This window comes from Microtus oregoni, unplaced genomic scaffold, assembly GCF_018167655.1.
Source record: "Microtus oregoni isolate MIOR12 unplaced genomic scaffold, Mior012 000050F_ref0000143, whole genome shotgun sequence".
Classification (NCBI taxonomy): domain Eukaryota; kingdom Metazoa; phylum Chordata; class Mammalia; order Rodentia; family Cricetidae; genus Microtus; species Microtus oregoni.
In genome coordinates this window covers 15,911,729-15,928,943 of record NW_024543256.1, presented here as the reverse complement: position 1 = coordinate 15,928,943, position 17,215 = coordinate 15,911,729, and the positions used below count along the sequence as shown (strand labels likewise).

At 41.5% G+C, this 17,215-nt stretch overlaps 1 protein-coding gene across 1 annotated transcript in view; it reads left to right on the top strand.

The window, feature by feature from the left end:
* Positions 1-17,215, top strand: part of LOC121437210 (retinal guanylyl cyclase 2-like) — an 85,553-nt gene that overhangs the window by 51,254 nt on the left and 17,084 nt on the right. Inside the window, exons 9-13 of the mRNA XM_041637069.1 lie at positions 1,983-2,139; positions 6,845-6,994; positions 10,124-10,272; positions 12,376-12,539; positions 13,326-13,518. Coding sequence (XP_041493003.1) covers positions 1,983-2,139; positions 6,845-6,994; positions 10,124-10,272; positions 12,376-12,539; positions 13,326-13,518 — 813 coding nt within the window. The remainder of the gene's footprint in view (positions 1-1,982; positions 2,140-6,844; positions 6,995-10,123; positions 10,273-12,375; positions 12,540-13,325; positions 13,519-17,215) is intronic.

Below are 17,215 nucleotides of genomic sequence, written 5' to 3'. Positions count from 1 at the left end.
TGTTCCCTCTCTATCTGAGGGCCGCATTTCCCTTTTTTCTTCTGTTTGCTGTCAAGTTCTCTTTAGCCTTTAGCCATATCCCATTTCTAAGCTGCTTTGTAGATATTGGGGAATAGTCACACCTAGAATCTTTCACACTATTTAGAATCAGCTGCTGGCTTTCATTTTCTAAAAGATGTCTAAATCTAGAACTGGATGATGAGACTTTGTAAATCTAATTGTGGATGTGGGCCTTGATCACTGGAACACAAATGTCCACTGATTAGATAAGGGAGCATCTCCATTGTGTGTGCCATAGACTTTTACAATGGGAATTTGTGAAAAGGTCCATGACTCAACTTCTGTAGAATCAATGAACTCTATGGGATGACATAAAGCTCTGTGTATGTGCATTTTGATGGAGTTGGTCTGAGTACATATTGAGCTATGTACACATTAATCACAGCCTTGAATTTTGTATAGTGACAGACATTTTCAAGGAGGTATAAAAGGGCAAGACATTATTTTATTCTCAGTTTGTAAAATGGCCATGATTAACCTTCTCCAAACCCCCAGAAGCATGGAAAGGCTACATGAGACAGTCTTTAGTTTACAATATCTAGCACAGATAGTAGGTTCCTAATATGTATTTATCAGCTGACTATTGTGTGACAGAGATGATAATAGAATGCTGTGAAAATATGACAGTATAGCTATATTGTCACAGTTGATATGAATGCAAATCCCCCAATTCCTCTTCTAGTACTATTTCTGCTCACACTACACACATCTTCAGGCCCATAGTCAGTGATATTCAAACACTAGCTATCCTGGGGGAAAGCATGCCCATTGTAGACTTGGCTTGAAAGTGCTGAAGAGCAAGCCTTCCTGAGAGCACAGAATGGAAAGTGTGAGAATGCAAAGAGGTACCAGGCTGCGAAGCAGAGCTGGTTCACTAAAAGGCCACTTGGCATCAGCAATTCTAAATACTAAAATACAGATGTATGTCTATGTCAAGTGATTAAATTCATCTGATGGGCAGTTCTTGTACATCACATTCGAACGTCATGTACAGGCTCTCAAGCATCCCACAGATCGGAAATACCTAGCTTTCTTCATTTAGCCATTCTTTCCTTATAAAACAGTACATTAAATTAGAACCAAGTGTTACAAACCTATGTGGGAAAAATATTGACATTTATCCAGCCGTCTTCCTTTTATCACCTCTACTATAAGTTAGCTACTGCAAAAACATTGGAAACTAGACTTGAAATTCCTTTTATGTTTATTTGCATATATTAAAACAATTATATTTATTTTTAATACACAGGCCATCCCATAACTTGGCAGCTCACTATTTTGTATTTGGTTTATAGTTATATCACTATAAGTGCATACTGATCGACTTTATTCTTTCTAAGTGTTACAGAATATTCAAGAATAAGAATGTATCATAAATCTAGCTACTCCCTTATGATACTCAGTTTATTTCCAATTATGCACTATAGAAAATCAAAACTGCAGTGTTTTCTTGTTTTGTTTATGTACATATCTACAAGCGTACATGGTTTTTCTGAAAAAGTAGAACCCCTACAGTGTACATATGTAAACAATTTGTAGCTCCTGTTAAATTGCCTCACCAGTTTCTGCTTCTGCTAATAATGGATTGAGAATTGCATTAGATCTGTGGGGGAGAATGAGACTCTCCCAGATCCTGGCAATTACACGTGTATGGATCCATCCTGTACTTGAAATGTCAATACATCTCCCAGTAGCACATAATTCTCAATAAACACAAGATACCTTTCTTTATCAAAGCCAAGCATTCTCGAGCTAGACTAGACCTCAACATCGTGTCAAAGGATTGCTTTGTCTGCAAATAGGAAAAAAGGGTTGGACTCTGGATCATAATCACCCGTGCCATTAACAATCACAGAAATTGGCTCTAAAGGCATAAAACAGTTAAATGAGTGGCTAAATAAATTTTGTTGTATCATCTGCAGGGAATGAAATACTTACACCACAGAAAATTTATTCACGGGAGGCTAAAATCTCGGAATTGTGTTGTAGATGGGCGTTTTGTACTAAAGGTGACAGATTATGGCTTTAATGACATCTTAGAAATGCTGAGACTCTCTGAAGAGGAACCTTCTGAAGAAGGTAAGCAATGAATTGTACCCTCTGGTGCACACAATGCAACATCAAGGTTCAAATGAAACTATGCACTGAATTAAAGCCTTAGGGTGAGTTCAACTCCTCACTTTTGTTGAAAATCCAGCCTCATTTCCAAGCCAAGGGACTTGAATGCAGTCTGCAGGCTGTAACCTCAGCCCAGTCTTTCCTTCCAAACAAAGCCATTGCAGTACTGTTCAGTCCCTGCTGAGGCAAGATTAGGCTGTATTGTTTAGACACCCCAGCAGTCCCTGGAGAATCTTGCTGAGTGCTAGGCACACAGTAGGTGCTCAATAAATACTTGTCAGCTTGAATGGAGAGTGATTTAGAAGTTGGACCCCCCCCCCCGCCAAACTCTATTCTAGAATGGGATGTCACTAGAACATATCTATCAGAGAGAAAGAAACAAGGAGGCAGCCCCTTGCAATTGAGCACTCTATGAGTTGTGTAGAATGGCTTCAGACCGAGTAAAAGACTTGTAAGTAAGCAGGCATGCTTGGGACATCCACTTTGGGCTTTGGCTTCTGTCTGTTGCACAAGTAGCAGCACTAAGGAATGCTGGGCAGAATCACAACTCATCAGAGCTAAAGGAGAAACCTGAGGTGTGGGAGAACAGACAGTCCACAAAAGACAGGCGGCTAGAACATGGTGGCCCTGCAAGTTTAAAAATTGCTGACTTCACTACAGGGGAGGCAAGAACAATTAAAGACAGAGAGCCACATGCCCAGATAGAGATGGACAGCCAGGCATTGAAGGTATCAAACTACACTTTCCAAAATGTATGCAACACTAAACTGTAGGACGCCATCTGGTCCAATTCTCCCATTTACAGATGAGAGAACAGAGGCTCACCAGGTACTCAGATCATACAGTCACCTTACTGCAATTCAGTTCAGGTCTTCACCCAGGTAACAAACCCTAGTTTTCTCTTTCTCTTCCCATTCATGTTTTGGAGGAGTTGAAACTCTTGGAAAAATAACAGTGACAGCTATGACATTTCCTCTCTCCTGCTCCCTCTCCATTTACCTGTCCCTGACATAGCTGCGTGGTAATTACTTGTCTAATTCTAGTTCGAATGCCTAGTTTGCCATTTGCCTTGCTTTACAATAAGGTGTTGCGATAATAGCCGCAGAGATGGCAGGTACTTAACATTCTGTAAAAATTAGACATGGAGAAAAGGTAAAACACAATACTTTCTCAGGGTTCCATTTAATTCACATTAATTCACAGACTGGCAAAACTTTCAACCTTAGGGACATCTTGTTGTAAAGTGAGGACAGGATTTCTGCAGTTTGCCTTTAGCTGTGCCTCTATGGATGTGCGTGAGAGTGGGCGTGTACTGTGTACTGTCTCTGCATCTTTGTTTCTCACTCTTGTTTCACTCCACTCTCGAAATCGCTGTCTATTCTCCATAGACTGCAGCCATTGCAAACTTTCTAGACTGCAAATCTGGCTTCATTCTAGGTGTCCCTCACTGAATGACTTCTCATTGCCTTTAGGGCAAAGTTCAAATTCTTTACCTGAGTCTTACTTGGTCCGGGTTTAACCCTTTCTCTTCTGTCTCTTTGCTCCAGTCCTGAAGAACTCCATCAGGTTGCTTATGTATGTCAAGCTCTTTCTTTAGCCCTTTTATGTATGCTGCGCTTTCTGCCTGGGATGTTCTTCCTTTCCCATTGTCACAAACATTTATCTGAACACAGCTCAGTTTTCTTCCTTTAGGACTCATCTTAAGTATTGTTGCATCAAGATGTTTCCTATGACCCCGTATGCCCGGCTAAGTTGCTTTCAAGATCTTTAAGGTCCCCAAATTTATTGTAGATTTGTACTTTGCTAGTAGTATTTATCTACTCAGTTATCTATTCTTCATTCCCAAACTATAAGCTCCATGGAGATAAGAAGCAGGTTTGAGTCCCACAGTAACAGAATAAATATTTGTTAGGTTAATGAATGAATGAGAAAAAAAATGAAATGATGGAACTGATCTATCCTAAATGATGAGGCTTATAGGGTCTGCTCAACTTTTGCTTTGGGAAAATTGAGGTTGAGGAAAGTAAGCTGATTAGTGGTCAAACTGGGCTTTATAAACCCAGATCTCTTGAATTCCATTCTGATTATTTAATGCTATATCATCATGGTTTTTCGAAGTTGACTATATATCAATATAACAAGGTCATGTAAGTAGTAGCTGCAGCCAATACAAAAGAAGCCAGAGTAATTTTTTTCTCACCTTTCTGCCAGTCTATATCTAATGGCAGCCAGGGGCTCTTGGTTCTGGGGTGGACATGAGGAAGGGGGGATGGGTTGGAAGATGGGATGAGTGTTCATTACTGTTCGCTCTCAACTGTAGTGTATTAGAGATTCAAGCTTGTTTTAGCCATTAACAACATATGCTCCTGTGCTCTCTGAAAGAACTATTTGGTAATGATTGTGTTTAATAACTGAGCTTTTTATCAGATGGTTGGCTTGTTTCCCCTTCTCATGCTTTTAAATGTGCAGGGAGACCATGCCAGGAACAAGTGCCATTTTTATTTTTGCTTTCAAATATCCACTCCGGCTCACCCTTCTCAACCTATTCTGCTTAAATTCTCACGGTGACTAGAGGATCACTCAGTCACTTCAGTGGTTTTGTAAATATGACTTTCTAGGAAGGCAGACATAAGAGCAAACCACCACCGCAAGTGAACTTCTACTGTGAGTGTACCAGAGACTGTTGGGTGGGAAGTCAGAGGTGCCTGTTACTGGGAATAGATGCTTGAAAGGCAAAGAGGGGAGAAGATGGGCACATGAGAAAGACTGGGTCTAGAAGATCTTGTTCCAGCCTCTTCATTATGGCTGTCTAAAAACAAGACTGTGCTTCTCTTTCCTGAATTTTTACTAACAAAGCAAATAATCTCCGTTTTCTACGTACCTTCTTGATTCATAGGAACTTGTCTCCTAGGCTCCCTTCCTAATACCTCTGCATTGCACGTGATGAAAAGTTAGCCATTACCAGCCCTAATCCTGGCCCTCGCATCTGTACCCCTTATCAGGCTTTCTCCAGTTTTCCAGTCTGTACTCAAAGGCATTTCCCCTAACTCCTCTTTCACGAAGCCCAGGGAGGAGGCAGCTGACCCTGCCACTTCCTTTTCTATTGTAGCCCCTCAGCTATTCAGGTCCAAGATTTGCTGCTGCACCCCACCCCCATTCAGGTCCCTTTCACCTCAGGCAAGCTTTTACTGCATGGACTTCCTAGCTGATCGCCCTGACTCCAGCCTTTCTCCTTCCATCGAGCTTGTGCCGGTTTCCAGATTAATCTTCCCAAACAGGGTTTTCATCAAATCCCTCTTCAGCCCCAGCACCCCTACTGCCTTTTGTATTCACTCCAAATGCCTTCATTTGGCTCTCAGGGCCTCTCACCTTCTGCCCTCATTCTTCTTGCCACCCTCCCTTCCCCCCACCTCACCAGCCCCATTTCTCCTTTCTCATTATTCTTTACCAGCGCCCTTGTCTTGGGCCTTTCACTAATCTGCTTACCACCTTCCCACCACCTGCAATTTGCTTCTTTCTGCCTCTTGTTCTTTTGTACATACTGTTCTTTCTTCCTGCAAAGCCCTCACCTCTCAGCTCCAGGGGCTGCACCCTTGACCTTCTTAATGAGCACATTTGAGATTTAACTTTTCCAGGAAGCCTTCCTGGATTAATTTAGCCAGCTCAGATGTTTGTTAGTTTAAAATCTGATGAAATTACCCATATTAAGCCATTTTTTATCTTACAGAAATGGTATTTTATTTATATCTCCACTCAACAACAATAACAAAAAGTCCACCCCCTCTTTTGACTTCCTCCTTTATATTATAAAAGTCCATTTCTTTTTGCATTAAGATGCCTGCTACAAATGTTCCGATATTCTGACTGCTATAAACTCTGAGAATAGAGATAAATTTTTGCCCTGTATAGGGCCAGAAGTTCAGCACAGTACAGCCATTACTCAAATTTGGTTTTTAATAGATTCCCTTCCTTGTATAATATAGTGATTTTCATATATTGTAATTGCAATAAGGGATTCACATGGCTGTCTTGTCCTCTGTTTTATAAACTCTTCTTGGGTGAGTGAAAGTTTGAGTCATGTTTGGCACCATTTTTCCACACAGCACAGTGCCTGATACATTGTAGACACTCAGTGAATATTTGCAGAGCCAGGTAAGCAGCTGCTAGAACTTTTTGCTCTGCAAGGAACACAAGAGGCCTGGGGATGCTCTCATCCTTTCAGAGAAGACCTGGGGCAAGCAAATTGAGCCCCGGCAAAATCAAATTACCAGACACATATAGATCTTAGCAAACAGCAAATCCATGGCAACCAGTCTGGCACTGCCCTTGCCTTTCCATGGAAACCTGCCAACTGTTACTTGCAGGCTCAAGAGAGCGTGAAAGCAAGCACCAGATAGTGCCTCGACTTCTGGTGTCCTGACCTTCCCCACACCTTTATATTGTGTCTTGCTGCATAGTTCTAAGGGGTGGAGAGAATAGTAGGTTTTCTCTCTCTCTCTATGTAATCCCTTAGATTAATAGATTCAGACCCTGAGGGGCACTAGCATGCCAGTCTGTCTAATAAAAATATAAGGCAGTTAGTAAAACAGCACACTCAGAACCCTTTAGGGTGTTGCAGATGTCAGTTAATCCTCCTCACATTTATTAGATAATTCTTTCCTTGCAGAGCTGCTGTGGACAGCCCCTGAACTGTTAAGAGCCCCTAGGGGCATCAGGTTAGGTTCATTTGCAGGAGACGTCTATAGCTTTGCCATCATCATGCAAGAAGTGATGGTCCGGGGTGCTCCTTTCTGCATGATGGATCTGCCTGCCAAAGGTAAGCAGGAACTGAGAACTGGATGCTAGGGGCCCACTGTGTCCCATCCCATATCAGTAGGTCACGATTTGCCAGTGTGTGTTAGCACAGCAGCCTGCTAGTCTGAAAAGAGTTGGTCTGTTATACGAAGGCAGGGCTTGGAGCCAGAGAGCTTTAGGCATCTGGAAGAAATTCCCTCACCCAGGAAGCTGGTCCCTTTGCAAACTCAGGTATAATCCAGGAACTTTAGGACTTATGTTAATTTTCTAGTTTGCACTACCCCCACCATGTAGTTCCTCTGCTCCCCTGATAGTTCTTCCCAAGTACTTTGGTACTCCTGTGGTGTCAGCCTTTCCCCATAGCAGTGTCGCAGATTTTTCTTGCCTGTCTCCACTGAAATACGTGAGTGTTAGGTCAGTTCCATCAACAGAGAATAAAATCAGTGTGTGGAAGTTTTAGGGCTAACAAGCTAGCTGCATATTCTCAACATGTGAGCTTACAAAACATTTAGTAACTGTTTATATGCAGTCATATCACTCTGAACGCACCCAGTTTCATCTGATCTTGGAAGATGCTTAGTAACTACAGAGGGAAAAATAGTAGGTTTACAAGTTGTGAGGCTCCTGGTGACAGCACCTTAACCAAGTGATCGAGGTTACCTTTGCCTATAATAATACACCCCTACATCATGTACCCCTGGCATGATGCAGTAAGATAGTGCATCACCTTTGTGCAGCTTCATACTTAGACAGGAACACCATTTTTTGTGGTGTACCACTCTTGGCAACAACAACAACAAAGACAAAAGCAGAGAATAGCCTCAGTCTAATCACGAGAGAACTTCAGATGAATCCTGGTTGAAAGACATGCCTGCTAAATAACCTCATGGGAATAATAGCACCTGGGCTTGGTGGCCCAATCTTGGTATCCTAGGTCTTGGAAAGCCAAGACAGGGGGATGGCAAGTTCCAGGCCAGTGTGGGATTTATAAATAAATGAATAACTGGCCAATCCTTATCAAATGTATCTAAAAACATGAAAGCAAGAAAAAGGATGAAGAATCATCATAGGTTGGAAGAGATAACATAACAATTATATGCAGAAAAAGATCTGGAATTGGATTGTGGAATAGAAAAAATACATTCAAGTAAACATTCCTGGGATCCAAATAAGGACGGTAATAATGGCGTGCTACAAATACCAATGTCCTCACTGTTGTTTTATGTTTGCATTACGGCAAGCTCAGTGAGAAGTATGCAGGTCATCACTGAGTACTACTGTGCTTCTTTTCTGGAAGTCTAAATTAACTTCAAAGGAAAAGGTTTTGAAAATGTAGGAAACATTACTTACTAAGTTATGAAGCTGTCTTTTGCCAGCGTCAGCAGCATTCTACATCATACCTCTGTTTAAAGCCCTCCAATTTTTCTTCGTCTCTCTCGAAATCAGCTCAGGCTCCTCACGTGATGTAATAGCCCTTCATAGTCCATCCACTCCCTGTCTGCACTTATCTTTTGCCACTTCTAGTATTCTGTTGCCTTGAGAGTACATGGTCTCCCCCACCTTTATGCCGTTGCCCATTCAGTCTGGAATTTCCTCACCCTCTTCCCACCTGGCCTCATTCAACTCCGGTCCTCAACTCTGGAGATTCTCCTTTGACTTGCTCAGTTTGCATCTTGCCTGCATCTCTCTGTACCTGCCAAAGCATTTGTAGTATTTTCCATTGCTTATCTCCTTGGACTGTGACATCCTCAAGGAAATAAGCCATGCTGGGCCTCAGCAGAGAAGTGATCCAGTCAACTAAGTATGTTCTGATAAAACAGTAACTCCCTGGGGCAGTCACATTCCAAGGGGTTAATTGCCATGGAATCTATGGTACTGAGAGCTCTATTACAGGCTGCTCTAGGCTAAAGGAGCCAGACTGAGCTGTACACAGAACTGAGAGAAATCGAGGCAAGAACAGAACTCCTTCCATGGAGCCTAGCATCTTGCAGCGCTCCTGCAGTGTTACAGTCAATATAGAGGTAGACAAGGCAGTCAAAGTTTGGTGGTGGATGCTGAGGATCACAGTTGAGGGTGGTGGTGGAGAGGAGACTTGGGACGGGGAGTGAGTCTGAAGAAATAGGGCCATGTTGAAGAGGTTGGACTTTATTCTGTTAGAAATAGAAGTCATGGAGGCATTTTGAACCAGAGAGTGACATGACTAAACACATATTTTTAGAATAGTTTGGAGAAGTTTAGGCTAAAAGCAGAAACATTTGTTTGAAGGTTAGTATGAGTAGAAGGGAACATTGGGAGCTAATGATTTTCTATTTATAAAGAGTTTTCTGCATTTGTAAAAGGACTCAGTTTGGATAACCTAAGCCTTTGGCCACTGAAGACTTTTGGCTTTATAAAGAGGGTCTATGATCTTGTGGTTGAGACCTGAGGCATTGGAAGCAGAACAGTGTAATAGATGAAGATTGCATGGGTTCTGACCTGAACTCTCACTACCCATGTGAATTCTGGCAAGTTACTTACTCTGTGTGCTCCAGTTTTACCATCTACAGAAAGAATAAAAGTGCTTACCTCATCTGTTCGTGTTGAACATCAGATGAAATAACACATGCCAAGTGCCCATTCGATAGCTTGGCATGTATTAAATTTTTCCCTCCAAGTGACATTCTTTGACCAACAGCCATAAGAGTCTCAATAAGGCTCTGAATTGTTCGCTGTTGTTCTTAGTTCCCTTTGTTTAGTGATTATCCTAGGACCCAATTCATGGACCTTGGCTGGATACAGGCTCACAGAGAAGGCTCAGTGTTTGTGCTGTGGTAATTGTGAGGTGACTTGGGGATAGATGAAAGGGACAGGATACTGAAGCTGCCCATATTGGAATTGGCATTAGATGCTGCATCTATGACCTCGCAGAAGCAGGATAACATGGTGACTCAATTATCTTAAGAATCCAATTGATCAGTTTCTCACTACCTTCCCAAAAGGCCTTTTGTGATTTGTACTCACAAAAAAAGCGGTCTGAGGGGAAATGAAAGAAAAGGTCCCTTCATGGTTTATCCTGACAAATCCCTTTCTTGGTTGAAGTTCAGTTCTCTGCTGACTCCTGGTGCCTCTCTCTTGATTCACCACCAACTTTTTTCTTCTTGTGCTTTGTAAGAAATCATAGACAGACTCCAAAAGCCTCCCCCTGTGTATAGGCCAGTGGTTTCTCCTGAGTATGCCCCTCCAGAGTGTCTCCATCTGATGAAGCAGTGCTGGGCTGAGGCTGCAGAACAACGACCGACTTTTGATGAAATATTTAACCAGGTAAATCTATTAATATTATCAATGTATGGTAGTTCGCCTCCCTGAGGCTAAGGAGTCCTTATATTGTTGAAGGGGCTCCTTACAAAGGGAAAGGACATTCCTCTTTTAAAAGCGACCCAGGGCTGGCTTTGAGGTTCTTAAGCCTGGAATAACACAGGCACATCCTCTATGATCTCAGGGGTTGGTTCTGGTGCTCTTCTGTACATGAGTGTCTTTTCTGAGCCATCTGCAATCTGCTTTCAGCAACCTTTCAATGATGGAATGAAGCCACTGGTCATTTGTAAGACTTAGCATTGAAACTGTTGAAAGACAAGTATCATGGCACATGGAGTACTTCTCACACAACTACGTTTGTTTAAAAGTTTCTAGGGAACTCTGCCGAGTATAGTATTTAGGTGATGTCAGGTTGTTTATGTAGGGTCAGAAGAAATAAGACTTGTTTGAAAAGGTGTTCACACAAAACAGACAGATTTCTTAGGTTCCTTGAGAGTAGTGGAGGGAATATGGGTGCATGGAAAGTGATAATCCCTCTCCTCAAGATATTGCATTTCTAAAGACCTTGATACTTTTCCTGGTAATGGAGCTAGGAAGAGCCTGGGAGAAAAGACAGAGCCCCTCTGTTGGTGTAGGCAGTTGAAGACTTGTTGACTTGCACTATACAGAAATTGCAGGTGCTCTCCTTGAGTGCTGTTTCAGCTCTGGAGGAGAGGCTTTTGAGCCTGGCCAGAGTCCAGCACTGAGCTGCTTTATGACTGACAGGTATCTGAGGCGAAAAAGAGAAAGACTTGGACTGAGAACCTGAGAGGACCCTGCTTTTGAAGTCATCCGTGTCCTCCAGCTAACAATACTTCCATTAGTCTGGCTGGAGTTCTTGAGGACACTCAAACAGGTGTTCAATGGTATGGAAAAGGCAAAGGACCATAAAGGTCACATTTCTAAAAAAAACATACTGTGAGGCAGGGGAAAAAATCATTTGTCCTTGTGTTGATGCTAAAGATGTTATTTCAGAAGGCAGGAGAGAAGTCACTGATAGGAAGAATGCCCATCATGTGACTTTCAAACAAAACATTACTGGGGCTACCCTCACTAAAATGCTTTACTAAAAGTTTAGTCTGTCCAGTGATAAGAATAGCCTCCTAAATTCCTGCACCTAATACAACTTAAATGCAAAGAGGTGAATGAGCTTCTCTAAGTGAGGCTACAGGGGGAACCCAGAGGATCTGAACTGGCTGCTTAGGATTTTAGTGAACATACAGATGTGGACAGATATCAGAAGGAGCCTCTTACTGTCCACTTTGGGGCAAGAAGAGCATGTGTAGCCATGCTGTATGAAGTTTGTTGGGCAGAACCCTCAAAGTCTATTCATCATAACCACTACCAATCTTTCCTGGTTATGAACATGGTGACTAGAACAGCATTGAGGGAACTATGTGCTCCTGATTGTAGTGCTTATGTTAGGAAGCTCTTCACAGATTGACAAGGTCCCAAGAGGATGTATTGAACATACCCAGCAGCAACCTCTTAGAAGTCAGGAAGCAACACAGACCAAAACTAGCTAAACTTCTACATGACTTGACTTATATGAAAGGCAGCTATTAGATGGAACCATTTGGTATTGGACTGCATGGTATTTACCATGTTATATTTTGAACATTCTATGTTGTCAAGAAAGTTGTTGACAACACTGTATTATTTGAGGATAAGGGTGATTTTGTAGGTTGATAATGTCAGTGATAAAACATCAGTTCCTGCCCTCTTTCTCCTTCTTATGTTACCCACAATTGACATGGGCTCTAGACAAAACCCTATTTTCTTGAAAATGGCTACTATTGTTATAGCATTTCAGTGCCGGCAGGTCTTTCTCTGAACCTCTGTGTCTAGACTCGTAAGAACCAGAATAATGGGGGAAATGTTTTGGGGTTAGGGAAGGGAAAGAGCTCTGTGAATGGAGCAGGGTGACAATGAGACGTTTCCTATTTATATCTGGGCTCATCTCTCCTGATGTGGAACTTCTGAGGAAAAGATTTGTGATGAGGCCTACTCCATCATTACTGAGTTTGACGCTCAAGCAGTCATAGGCTTTTCTTTCTCTTTTACTTTCAGTTTAAATATTTCAATAAAGGGAAAAAGACTAATATTATCGATTCCATGCTTCGGATGTTAGAGCAGTATTCTAGCAACCTGGAAGATTTGATCCGGGAACGGACTGAAGAACTGGAAATTGAAAAACAGAAAACAGAAAAGCTTCTAACACAGATGCTGCCACTGTATGTGTGAACTCCCAAGGAGTGTGAAGCATTATAACAGTGTGTTCCATTTTTTAAAAAAGGCGAAAAAAGTTACCCATCAACCAACTGTGTCTCCCCACCCCCTGTCCTTCACCCTCTGTATTCCCAGTGGCTTTGAGTGGGTGAAGTAGAAGCCCTGGGAGTTGAAGGAACTCCATGGAAACACAGACCATATCTATCTTTTCAAGTTATATTAAAGCACCAGGCTATTGGGGGAGGGGCCACTTGTTGGTTCCCGGCTGCTGGGCTAGCTTAGACCTGAAATAATCACACAGAAACCATATTAATTAAAACACTGCTAGGCCCATTAGCTCTAGCTTCTTATTGGCTAACTCTTACATATTAATTTAACCCATCTCCATAATCTGTGCATCACCACAAGGTTGTTGCCTACCAGCAACGTTTCAGCATATCTATCTCCATGACTTCTCTCTGACTCCACCTCCTTTCTCCCAGCATTCTATTTGGTTTTCCCCTGCCTAGATCTGTTCCCTTATAGCTCTGTTATAGGCTCAAAGCAGTTTCTTTATTCATTAATGGTAATCACAGCACACAGAGGGGTCTCCCACATCACCTGGCCCAGTGCTTGACATACTGCTTGTGCTCAGTATATACTTGTTGAATGAAATCATTAATACTCTGCCCAAGTGAAGCTCTTTTTCATCATTTTCCTGACAGTGATTTTTAGAGAAATTGTCTTTAGTGTGTGGCACTTGGGGAGGGGAGGGTGCTCTCTTCTTAGGAATAGCTATGTCTGCTTTTCAGATCAGTTGCTGAATCCCTCAAGAAGGGCTGCACAGTTGAACCTGAGGGATTTGACTTGGTCACCTTGTACTTCAGTGACATTGTGGGCTTCACCACCATCTCAGCCATGAGTGAGCCCATTGAAGTGGTGGATCTTCTGAATGACCTGTATACACTCTTTGATGCCATCATTGGTAGCCATGATGTCTACAAGGTATGATAACTAGCAGATTAATGCTTTCTCACATGAAAATTTTTACATGAGATTTATGGGTTTTCCAAAATTTAAGGATGCAATTTCACAGAATATTGTCTTTTAGAAATAAAAATTAAGATAGCACTTCACTCCACTGGTATTTTGCTGGAAATGAAGGCCAAGTAGAAGAAGTCTCAAACAAGGAACAGATTGTCTGAGAGAGTTCTTTTGAGATGTTGTTTAGAATTATGACCAAGAAGAGGTTAAGATGGGGAGCCATGTTGTAGTTCAGTGAATGCATTTTCACAATGGACAATGTATCGTGCTGGGTAATGAAAAGATGATTTTTTTCATAGTTGATGGCTGCTACAGAATGATTCTAGGTCAAGTTTATGTATATATAATACATGCTATGGAAATTTGCTCTTCCCCTTAGGTATTGTTTCTAGGAATACAGCATTACACCAGGGTGCTCTTACAAATGCAACTTTTGGGGACTGATACAGGCTAACCCAAAGTACATCTATTCATCTAAGTTTTGAGGAAGTGTTAATTCACCATTTCTTATCCTTCCAGCTTAGTTCCACTCTGTTTTAAAAAATCAAAGGTTGCAGAAAATAAGGAGATAACAGATAACTCCTTTCACTCTTGTTGGCAGTGTGCTTCCTTACTATTATCCTTTCTACATGGTATATTGTCTCTGGGTAGGAATAGGTAGAAAATGACTAAAAGTCTCATAGTTCTGTAGAGACATTTCTATGTTGCTAGTGACATGGATACTTGTATTGGAGATAAAAGATGCCTCAAATATCCCCAAGTTTAGATAACTCATGTCTCAGGAACCATGGAAGAGCTGGAGAATGAGCAGCTTCATGTATTGGATCCTTTATGGTAGCCTCAAATGGTCCAACTCTCAAATCACATACTTGGCAGTGTATTTATCTCAGATTAGACTGATAGAGACCCTTACAGGCTAAAATATGCTATCTAAATAGGGTTCAGAAATAAGCATCATACCTGTCAATCAGCAGGAGCTTCAAACCAATCAAGAAATGCACATGGAAACCACTGTGGAGGAAAAAAAAATCTATGGAATCAGACTACCTGTCTTAACTTGTTGAACTCAAGAAGCCTGAAGAGAAAAACAAATCACTAAAAGCTAATTCAGTTGAAACTAAAATCAAAGATGAGCATGGGCAGTAACACAACCACTAGTTCAATCAATCCAGCTGATTCTGCTCAGACAATCATTGGGGGTCCTGGGGATGAGGCCATTAGCTGTTCTAATACTTCTTGGCTGCAATATGGAGTTAGTGTTTTTTTTTTTTTTTGGATGATGAAACCTTTTTTATTAGATTTTTAAAAAAAAATACCAATCCATATTCCCACTTCCTCCCCTCCTCCCATACCCTCCCACCCCATTTCCTCTAATCCTAAGAGAGGGTAAAGCACTTTGCTTTGTGGAAGGTCCAAGGTCCTCCCTATTACATCTAGCCTGGGCAAGATATCCATCCAAAGAGAATAGGATCTCAAAATCCAGTACATGCAGCAGAGATAAATCCCAGTGCCACTGCCAGTGGCCCCTCAGTCTGCCCCAGCCATACAACTGTCAACCACATTCAGAGGGACTATTTTGGTGCTGTTCTTGTTCCTTCCCAGTCCATCTGGAGCTGGTGAGCTCCCATTAGCTCAGGGAAACTGTTTCAGTGGATGAACCCTTCATGGTCTTGACCTCTTTGTTCATATTCTCATTCCTTCCACTCTTGAACTGGACCTTGCGAGCTCAGTCCAGTGCTCCGATGTGGGTCTCTGCCTCTGTTCCCATCTGTTGTTGGATGAAGGTTCTGTGGTGATATTTAAGATAATCATCAGTCTGACTACAGGGCAAGGCCAGTTTGGGCACCCTCTCCTCTATTGCTTAGTGTCTTAGCTGGGGTCATCTTTGTGGTTTTCCGGAAATTTTTCTAGAGCCAAGTTTCTTGCTAACCCAATAATGGCTCCCTCAATCAAGATATCTCTTTCCTTGCTCTCCTATCTGTCCTTCCTCCATCTTGACTATCCCATTCCCTCAAGTTCTCCTCAATGCTCCTCTTCTCCCCTCTGCCCCCAAGCTCCCAATTTTGTCAGGTGATCATGTCTGTTTCCAATTTTCAGTGGGTCTGTATGTTTTTCTTTGGGTTCACCTTATGACTTAGCTTCTCTAAGATTATGAACTATATAGGCTCATTGTCCTATGTTTATATCTAGTATCCACTTATGAGTGAGTACATACTATATTCATTTTTGGGGGGGTCTGAGTTACCTCACTGAGGTTAGAGTTTTCTATTTTTTCTACCTTCTTTTTTTATTTTTATTGAGTTCTACATTATTCTCTTTCCCCCTTCCTACCTTTCCCCTCTCCTTCAACCCTTTCCCAAGGTTCCCATGCTCCCAATATACTCAAAAGATCGTATCTTTTCTACTACCCATGTAGATTAGATCTATGTATTTCTCTCTTAAGGTCCTCATTGTTGTATAAGTTCTCTGGGATTGTGATTTGTGGGCTTGTTTTCTTTAATTTATGTTCAAAAACCACTTATGAGTGAGTACAGTTGTTTTTCTGGATATGGGTTACCTCACTCAAAATGATGTTTTCTAGCTCTATTCATTTGCCTGCAAAATTCAAGATGTCATTAATTTTTCCGCTGTGTAGTACTCCATTGTGTAAATGTACCAAATTTTCCTTATCCACTCTTTGGTTGAGGAGCATTGAGGTTGTTTCCAGGTTCTGGCTATGACAAACAATGCTGCTATGAACATAGTTGAGCATACGTCCTTGTGGCACGATTGAGCATCCTTTGGATATATACCCAAAAGTAGTATTACTGGGTCTTGAGGAAGGTTGTTTCCTAATTTTCTGAGAAATCGCCACACTGACATCCAAAGGGGCTGTACCAGCTTTCATTCCCACCAGCAATGCAGGAATATTACCTTTATCCAACAACCTCTCCAGTATAAGTTATCATCAATGTTTTTGATCTTGGCCATTCACGCAGGTGCAAGATGGAATCTCAGAGTTGTTTTGATTTGCATTTCTCTGAAGAATAAGGATGTTGAACATTTTCTTAAGTGTCTTTCAGCCATTTTAGATTTCTCTGTTGAGAATTCTCTGTTTAGGTCTGTACTCCATTTTTTTATTGTATTATTTGTTCTTTTGATGACCAATTTCTTGAGTTCTTTGTATATTTTGGAGATCAGATGTCTGTCTGATGTGGGGTTAGTAAATATCTTTTCCCACTCTGTAGGCTGCCATTTTGTCCTGTTAAACATGTCCTTGTTTTACAGAAGCTTTTCAGTTTCAGGAGATCCCATTTATTGTTTCTCTCAGTGTCTGTACTACTGGGGTTATGTTTAGGAAGTGGTCTCCTGTGCCAATGTGTTCAAGTATACTTCCCACTTTCTCTTCTATAAAGTTCAGTGAAGCTGGCTTTATGTTGAGGTCTTTGATCTATTTGGACTTGAGTTTTGTGCATAGTGATAGATATGGGTCAATTTTCATTCTTCTACATGTTGATATCCAGTTTGCCAGCACCATTTGTTAAATATGCTTTCTTTTTTCCATTTGATACTTTTTGCTTCTTTGTCAAAAATCAGCTGTTCCAAGGTGTGTGGATTGATATCTGGATCTGTAATTCAGTTCCGTTGGTCCTCCTGTCTGTTTTTATGCCAATACCAG